Source organism: Diadema antillarum, unplaced genomic scaffold, assembly GCF_040938485.1.
Source record: "Diadema antillarum isolate AM-2024a unplaced genomic scaffold, OU_Dant_1.0 seq00000720_RagTag, whole genome shotgun sequence".
Classification (NCBI taxonomy): Eukaryota; Metazoa; Echinodermata; class Echinoidea; order Diadematoida; family Diadematidae; genus Diadema; species Diadema antillarum.
This window is the reverse complement of record NW_027271624.1, coordinates 826,004-835,302: the sequence shown is the minus strand read 5'-3', so window position 1 is coordinate 835,302 and position 9,299 is coordinate 826,004. Positions and strand designations below refer to the sequence as shown.

At 38.8% G+C, this 9,299-nt stretch overlaps 1 protein-coding gene across 1 annotated transcript; it reads right to left on the bottom strand.

The window, feature by feature from the left end:
- Nucleotides 1-4,631: 4,631 nt before the first annotated feature.
- On the bottom strand, nucleotides 4,632-8,554 carry LOC139738075 (uncharacterized). The gene is made up of 3 exons (XM_071648737.1): nucleotides 8,317-8,554; nucleotides 6,534-6,635; nucleotides 4,632-5,662 (listed from the first exon to the last, which is right to left on the bottom strand). Exons 1-3 carry the CDS (start codon nucleotides 8,552-8,554, stop codon nucleotides 4,632-4,634), a joined length of 1,371 nt encoding a protein of 456 aa, XP_071504838.1.
- Between the last annotated feature and the right edge of the window lie 745 nt (nucleotides 8,555-9,299).

Sequence of the window (9,299 nt, the reverse complement as noted above, 5' to 3'; positions counted from 1 at the left end):
CAATACATCATCGTCGATACTAATTAGCCTTCATGTTCATCCACTAAAACAAGATCTTCGCCATCTCTGATGCTGAATTTTCTTCTGACTGTAAGGGGGGGGGGGGGGGGGCGTGGGGAGAGAAAAACTATTACAATTTACAAATGTAATAAAAAATGACTTAAGTATACTTTGCAGTTTGTATGGTTTCATGACAGGATAATAGCTACAGTTGTAGTAGCATTATAACTTTTATACCGCTAGTGTGTTTGAACATTCTGGCAATTTTCAGTGTTTTTGGGAAAGACATTGACAATTTTTTAAGTATATGTTAATACAATGACACATATCTCATTTATCACATACTTTATCCCCCCCCCCCCCCGATTAATGCCAGTGGAATGACTGGTTTTGATAAATTTTTTTGACATCTTCTTCAGTAAAAATGTAGAAAAGCTTAGGCCTAAAGGAGTCGTTCGCTGGTGCTCTAACCCTATTGACCTAGAGACTAGCTCTTGGACTAGCCTATTCTGGTCTAGAGGTAGGCCTTACTGCCACCCCAGGTGAAAGAATTACATAGCCATGCAATTTTTTGAACCCGGCTGTGACAGTATTAAGGCCTACCTCGATAGACCAGGATAGGCTAGACCAAGTGAGCGGCCCCCTTAGGGCTTAAGCTGTCCCTACATTTTTACTGAAGATGTCCATAAAATTTATCAAATCCTATCATTCAAAACATTCAAACCAAGAACTTTTTTGTAATAATAAGGTGGTTCTCGAACCATGGCCGGCACAAGTCTCGCCTGATTTTGCAATCAATAAAACAAGTAACCTTTTGACCCCAAGATGACCATTGACAATATCCTTATCAACTCAAATCTGATATTAACCCAACTAGGATCAATCGTTCCAAGTTAGAACAAAATTGATGCAGAAATAAAAAAATGAGAGCAAGTTCAACAAAAACTTTAACATTTTTGTAACAGACTAACAGACCTATCATTTGACCTTTGACCCCCTAGATGACATTTGACCTCATTAACTCACACCTGGTATTACCAAGGCCGGCCAAGCCCAAGGATCACTTGTTCCAAGATAGAACAAAATTGATGTAGAAAGAAAGAATTAAATGAGAGCAAGTTCAACAAAAACTTTCACATTTTTGTAACAGACCAACACTACAGACTAATATTAAAGTAACAAACAGACCAACAGACTAACACTAGTAACAGACTAGCTGCACAGACTAGCTACAGACTACACTATACAGTAGCTACACACATACTATTGCAAAAGCGACAGCGTTGCACCCACTACAAGCGGAGCACATCGGGAGAGCACACCGATTATCCAAGAAGATAATGTAATTTCTGTAGACCTGGACTAGACTACAGAGTCTAGATCTAACGTAAAGTATAGACACCTACCACAAATAGAGAAATAGTTATCATCTAAAAACTACAGTAACACTAGACTCTATGGCTATAGATCTATATGCATTGTATCACATAACATACCAGTAGATAAGGTTTCAATTGTAGTTTTGTACATTTGCACATGATATGAACTCCTCTTGCCAAACAAAATTCGCTTATAAAGAAGTATTTTGCGTGGTCCCCAGGCTCAAGGCTTCAAGTTCAAGAAGGCTTGGTCCAAGCCCAAGGCTCGTTGTAGCATCAGTTAGACTCTAAATTTAATGGGATGATTTAGTTTCTAACGTTAGGACCTACTAGATTCTAAGTCTAGAAAACTACCTGTAGTCTGTAGACTAGGATAGTAGGAGAAGTACTTTTGGGTGCAACGCTGTCGCACGCACTCTAGCTGCAGCTCCACATGCTCCACATGCATTAGCAGTATTGTACAGTCGACTCATGACAAACACCTGAAAAACAGGTACCGTACACTTACTCAGTTCAAAGAATCCTACGATGTCTTCTGGATTTAGTGGCAGCAACTTTCTGATTCGGCGATCTCCACAGAACAAATCTTTACACTTATCGGCATGATTGTGCTGTTTAACTGCTGATTAATGAGGATATTATTGAGTCGAATTTTCATTACCCGCGGCCCGAAGGCGAAGAAAACCTCATCGATAAAAAATGGCCTTGATAATGCATACTATACACATAACATATGCATGCACCGCGCACACTGTACACAACTAGCTAGCTAGCTAGCCATAAATGCCGGCCAGCAGCGCGATCCGAGAGCGCAGAGCGAGGTCACATGACAACTTTCGTCCAATGATTTTGCTCGAATTCTCTGACTTATGCGCATGTGCAATTTCAACACCAATTAATGACACCAAAACTCTAACATCAACCTGTAATTGAATATTTCGACACCAGTTGGTGTGATTCTTTCTGAACGGGACCTAAAATCAACACCAAGAGTGTTAATATTTTTCGATTCTGTGCTGGTGTTAGATATTTAACACCCTAGTTTTTGCAGTGTACAAGGTGTAAAATCGTTAAGGAGACAGCAAATTGTCTCCTTTGAGAAATTGTCTCCTTAATATCCACATTATAACCCCCATTTGTCTCCCTATTGTGGGCTTCAGGCAAATATATATATATATATATATATACATATATATGTATATATACATATACTCTCTAAAAAAAAATCGAGTGAAAATTTTCACTCTTAAAGGAGTGAATACCAAAAAGAGTGAAATTGAACATTTTCCCTCGAAATTCACTCTTTTTTGTATTCACTCCTTTAAGAGTGAAAATTTTCACTCGATTTTTTTAGAGAGTACATATATATATATATATATATATATATATATATACATATGTACACAAATACACTAAAACTTTGTTTATACGCGTATATGTTTTCAGGATTTCAGGATAACGGAGAGCAGAGTCTAACTCGGAGCGAAAGGACTGAAGCACGTTTTGTATAATGTTTAATTTTTTACCTTGCACATAAACTACATTCGTGGTTAAACCAGATTCAAACATTTTGACAATACGAAAATAGCTGCTTTATAGTACAACTTTATTGAAGGGAGTAGCATTTCTTAAATACATAGTTAATCTATTTTTGAATTTCCGTGACTCGTCGCAGTTCATTTAATAGAAATACAATAAAAAAGAAAAACTATTTTTCCCTTGAGACTATTGGTATATACTTTACACTGGAATTGAAAGAGAGAGAGAAAAAAAAAAAAACCCCGACATATCTAAAGTACGACTGCCGAGGATTTACGGGGGAGGGGATGGGTGGGCAGGAAGGAAGGCTTGATCATTGTATGGGACTTTTGTCATGGAAACGACACAAAATTAACACGAAAGCGACCTGAAAATGTTTCAAAAGTTGAGTTACTTCTCCTAGATGCCCACCTATATAGAACTGAATGCTGCAACCTTACAAGATGCTCATTTAGAAAAAAAAAATCGACCCTTTTTTCAAAACTAATTTAATATCACTGTGCGTTTAAAATAAAAAAAAATTGCACATAAGCACTTTCTGTATCAACATTTACATATTGAAAACAGGGGGTGGTAGACTGGGAGATGGGTAAATTACTCAGCAATGATGCTAATTCATGCAAGTAGAAAATAAACGAACAGACAAATCTAGCATTCCACGTGTATCAATGCAAACAATGCAACATAATACCATGCACCATTAAAGAGAAGCCCAGTCAAGAGTCGACTTTGGTAGTTTTCGTAAGAGTCAAACGAAATTTATATACGATTATACCGTATACGTGATATTTCGATGGGAGTGAGGCAAGAGAATTTCACAGGTTTGTAAAAGACGCTGATATAGGACATTTTCCAATGCTATCGGATGAGTGATGATATCATGACGTAATTTGTTTCACGTTTGATGACAATTCATTCTGATATGTATTTCTATATATTGAGACATTAATACAAGCTCAGAAAGTAAAGAAGAGATTGATACATTTGGTTTTAATTTTCCACGAGATTCAAACAATTTAGTCTTCGTGATTATTAGGGAATGGGGATCATGACTGCTGGAAAACAGCAGAAAAATAACTGTACATGTAGTTTAGAAGTTCTACATACGGTAGATATGTAATGGCCATTGGAAGAGTTCCACGCGGGGCAAGGGCATCATCTTCCTATCAGATTTGAATATCCATTTTATGCGGTTGTGACAAACAACAGTGTTTCGCAAAAGTATATAACATAGATTTACGATAATGCTTTAAAAATTCTACAAACTTCTTGTTTTCTGGGAACTTTCACTGTGCTGGTTGCTTAACGATTCTCTTCTTATCGAGAACAACTTGAACCCGCTGAGTTGAGTTTCTCTTAATAACATAACTGACTCACGACGATTTTCATGTCCAATTCAAATGAAACTATTTCGATGGAATAATGATACATCTTTCATCAGTCAGCTTAAACATGACCATATCATTATAATTTTATGTCAAAGGGATCACATACTGTGGTTGAGATGGGAATTTAGGTTTTAACCTGTTTTTGCGAAATAATTAGAACCACTTATATCAGATATTAAAGAGCATATATAAAAAAAGCAAAACAAAGTGATCCTGGTAAGGGGTGGGTCAAAGTTATAAAACCTAACTCCTCGTCGATACAAAACTATATACCATCCCTTTAAGGAGAGTTTTTCACTAAGCATGATTACAGGTTTGTATTGTATCAGCTGTCTTTTCCGATATACCAAAGTCTCTTCCACCTGAGTACGAACTTCTTTTTGACATGTCCACCGACCTTGTTGGCATGCACTACGTAAACTTTATCCCTATTAACCCCGAACCATCCCTTCTTTAGGAACATAGACTGTCCAGTGGGAAACGCTGTCATGTCCAGTTTCCTAACTTGTAGATTTTTGAAATTAATGTGATTGTTCATAACCACAGTCAGTGCAATCTGGTCGTTCTCAGGTTTGCTCATGCTCAGTTGCTCTTCGATGCGCCAGTGCCATGCCTTGACCAAGTTGATGGCCCTCGTGAAGGGCTTGATGTACATGAAGCATGGGCAGGGCATTTGACCGCCTTCACCCTGTGCTACCCACACGTCATACTCCAGATATTTTCCCGCTATGAGAGGGATAGGGTCTTTCAGCCATACGGCGTCGGGATCGGCGAAGAGCACTCCTATTCCCGACCTCAGTATTTCTAAGATATAGTGAGGGCGCTTTCCCACAAGCCGTATGTAGTCCTTGGTGTGAAACCCAAGTGGCACGGGTGAGCTTGCGTTCATGTCCGTCAGACGAAGACTGAGCCGAAGGCCCGAGGATCTAAGCTTCGTCAGCCGGTTCGTGAAGTAATCGAACGCTCCGACATCTTCGGCAATAAGGGTGATGTTGTAGGGCAGTTTTAGACGACGTAAACTCTCCAGCCAGTTCTCCGTCAGGTCGCTGAAGGCTGTGTTCGTCGTTGCCAGGATTGTGAAGGGTTCCGGGATAGTGTTCGACCTATCTCGAGTTCGCAGGGAATCGCCCTGATCAAGCCTTCCGGATGCCATCGAATTAACATCACCCTCTGCTTTATTTTCCTGAATACTCTCTCTGGAATGAATTTGGTTGTCTAATTCGCTTAGATTTGATGATTTCACTATCGACAGTGCTCCCTGCTGAGGTTTTACACCAACATTAAGTGATAAAACGTTCTTCCAAAGATCACTCTTTCGCTCACGTAGATTCTTCTGGTTGACCTGTTTTAAGGTAGCTGAGAATTAAAGGAATGATCATAACATCATTAGTTGTGTGTCATATAAGCAATAATGGAGAATGTAAACAGAAGTATAAGATTCGTGAAAACGTCTGATAGTTACAGTAAAATTTTGCTTGCACCATCCACACCTAGCTCCCTCATCCATCCAAACTCTTTGCTGTTATTTTTTGTCGAAGTAGGGAAAATGTGAAAGAATACAGTGTCCTCTTAAAAAGATTATGTTGCTTCTATTTGTTACATAACTGTAATTCCATGCAGTATTGCATTATCATTCATGATTATCTGGTCATTGTTATCCTCATTATCATACTGATGTAGGTCCTACTTTGTTATTATCAATGTTTTTATAGGCCTAAGTAGAACTGGTACAGCTATCCCTTCAGGATGATCATTAAATTTTGGTGCATTGCTGTCTATGTCACGCGGAATCGTCTTTTTGCATCAGTTCAATTTCTATTGACATTCTGTACTTGAGGGGCCCACATTCTACAAGCATTGTCTTTTTAGTGGGTCCCTCCATTTTTCGATGTCTTACGTATTATGTCGTCTTTATCACTTCAGTCAAGTTTCATTACAACGTATTTCTTATTCCAAGGTTCCTTGATTTTATTTTTCTCAATTTACTTTGTCTTGACTATGCAACCTTATTCTCTATTACCAAAGAAAGTGAAATGTTTATGTTCTTTTCGAAAAATGAAATAAAGCATGAATTGAATTGAATTGAATTAAGAGGAGTTTATACTTGCATTTGTGTGCGCGCTGATTTCCGCTAAGTCTTTTGCGAATCCTGTTGTTTTGGCAGTCTTTGTGTGACAAAAGATAACAAAAAAAAATGTTCGATGAGAAACTCGCGCTGTTGACTCACCTTCACGCTTGCCGAACTGAACACCCATGACAAGTTGTTTTTCAGGTCTTCCAGCGGGCTCATTGAATGGTGATAATGTTGACAAGTCACCGAGACTTCGTCCTATAATCATGGAAGTCAATATTCGAGTCTCGGATTACAGAGGGAAGAGTGGCAGTTTGAAGTTGGAGCATATTATGTAATGTGAAGACAGTAATTCCGCAGTGAGGAAAGTCTGCTTGAATTTTAAACAGCATAGCAGCATCAAAAGAGAAAGACAATCATGAAGCCTTGATTGCAGTCCTCCCTCACCCTCACGCTATCAAGACAAGTTTGATAATAACACTGCACGATCTGTATAGTATGCACTGTTTCCATTCTCCAATTAAGGCGCATTTTTGTATACGAAGTAATACTACAAAATGTGTTTGTTACCTCCGAATCAAAGACACGTGCACAAAGAAAGAAAAGGAAACATCAAGTATAATTGACAATGTTTGACATTGTGTCTGAAACGAGGTGTGAGGACCGAATTTTACGCACAACTTCAATATCATTGACTCGTTACTGGAGTTATACAGGGTTTGACATTGGCGGTGGCCCAGTGGCCCGTGCCACTAAAAATTGGGTGTCGGGCCACGAAATTTATCTTTTCGAGCAACTAAGATTCTAAAAGGATTGTTACTTTTGCTTTTATTTCATATATTTATTGTATATTGGACTGTATGGCCCATGACTTATGATAGGACGTTGAACATGACTGTGAGCTAGCTATAATCGGGCAGGTCGTAGGCGTCGACCATTATGTTGCTTTTGCTGTTATCTTTGGGCCACCAAAATTTGAGTTTAGAGACTTAAGTGACCCTAACGGACCATCAGACGACCACCTGTAAGTGCCGAGCTCTGAGCATCTAATTTGATAAAGAGGTGACAACATGCATCCAACATCAGACAGTCGGAGCCCGAACTAAATTTCAGATTAAAGTGTCCTCTTGTGTGTGTGTGTGTGTGTGTGTGTGTGTGTGTGTGTGTGTGTGTAGTTTTTTTTTTAATGCTCATGCTCTTGTATGATATAGAGTCAAGGATATTTTGCAGCTAAACAAAGATAAGACAAGTGGAATGATTTGTAGGGTTATTTTAGAATAATCATTATGACTTATAGACAAACCATAATTATATTGGTGTGTGTGCAGGGGTTCTTGCCTCACTGTCGATGGAAGTATGTATGTATTGTTGAATAGACAAGTTACACTTCGTCATTCCATAGATTCGTCGACATTCAGAAAATAGAAGATGGTTCGTTATTCCGGAGGTTAATCCGAAAACGAAACGAGGTTCTTAATTTCAGGGTTTGTTATTTTAGTATACACATTTTTTTCTTCCAGTATTTGTCTCTTCGGGAGAACGAAACTTATTTCATTCTCGGATTAACCAGGGAGGTGAGTTTCACCTCCCCCACCCCCCTGGATTAACGAACCTTCGGAGTGACACGTAATCTTTGGACTACAACGAGTCTTCAGAATTACGCCATAATAACTGTTTGAATTAACGACCGATAAGTTTCGGATTAACCAACATTTAGGTATATGAAATTGTGCGTTTTTAGTCAGGTGCCCTCTTTTTTAGGCAGAATGATTTCATTTTTGGAATAATTATCCGTCAGAGCATTATTCGCCAGACAAGGATAGACAACCCTTCCAGAGTCTCAAGAATAATTTGAGGCGAAAACGGGAGCTTTAGACAAAATATTATGTGTTAAAGGGACCGCTGCGACTATAAAGAGGATAATTTCTGGTCATAATACCTGCTTTAGGTCCATGCTTTTCAAGCTCGGACCGCCACTGGCACCTGCAGTCACACGGTGGCGCTGATCTGAGCAGAAATGCAATGGTCAACAGGATCTGGCCCGCTATGAATGCCGCCAAGAGGTTGTAGAGAACCATGTGACTTGCTCCGTCTGAGTAGCACGGGGTGAATTTTTGTGCCCTTTTGGATGGATAGATCTGCTTTCCCGGTTGCCCTCTCTTTAAGATATACCCCATTCTACACGAATGTATATATTACGCCTGAGATCTGAAATGAACAAACATGAATCATACTTCATTTCATAACTTTCGTCAGAGTCTATACCTTTGCATGTCGTATAGGCTTGAGAGTTATCGGAAACGGGACAGTAAGTCAAACAACTACGCAATGAGCTGTTATAGGGGACCTCCGGATGATTTTCAGACTTTTACATTTGAACAACTATAAATTAGCTAAACTGAGTACAGAGTTTCAGAATTTACAGTGATTGGGATGAGGAATGAGAATATTTTCAAAATCTATCACAAATTGCAATGAACAATTAAGGATGGTGACATGGCAGCCTCACCATAAGAATGCATAAGTTGGGACTCAAGGAAGCAGAACAAAAGAAGAAGGCATGTATGGATTTTTCACAGGTGAATTTGTTGAGCAAGTGGTATTGTAATGGAATTACACTGCTACATTTCTGAAATATATGAGGCTCTGATGTCATCAACACTGTTCAGTGTAATTTGTTTAAAATTTTTGATTTATTGGTTTCTCTGCTCAAGGATCACAATAAATTCCACGAATCTATACATGGAACTGTCGATTTATGTACTACATGATGTGAAATTATGAAAATCGTCCGGAATGCCCCTTTAAACTAATTTGCTCATGCACAATGATATCCCCTCGATTTCATAGTCCTTATTATTGTAAGATCAATAACTGGACGGGAAAGTCAGTATTTTGTATGATGTGCTACCGGAAATTCCG

Coding starts and splice junctions, on each gene's coding strand:
- LOC139738075 (XM_071648737.1), bottom strand. CDS start 8,554: ATGGGGTATATCTTAAAGAGAGGGCAACCGGGAAAGCAGATCTATCCA. Junction 6,636..8,316: donor AAAGCATGGACCTAAAGCAG/GTATTATGACCA, acceptor CCATGATTATAG/GACGAAGTCTCGGTGACTTG. Junction 5,663..6,533: donor TCAGTTCGGCAAGCGTGAAG/GTGAGTCAACAG, acceptor TTTAATTCTCAG/CTACCTTAAAACAGGTCAAC.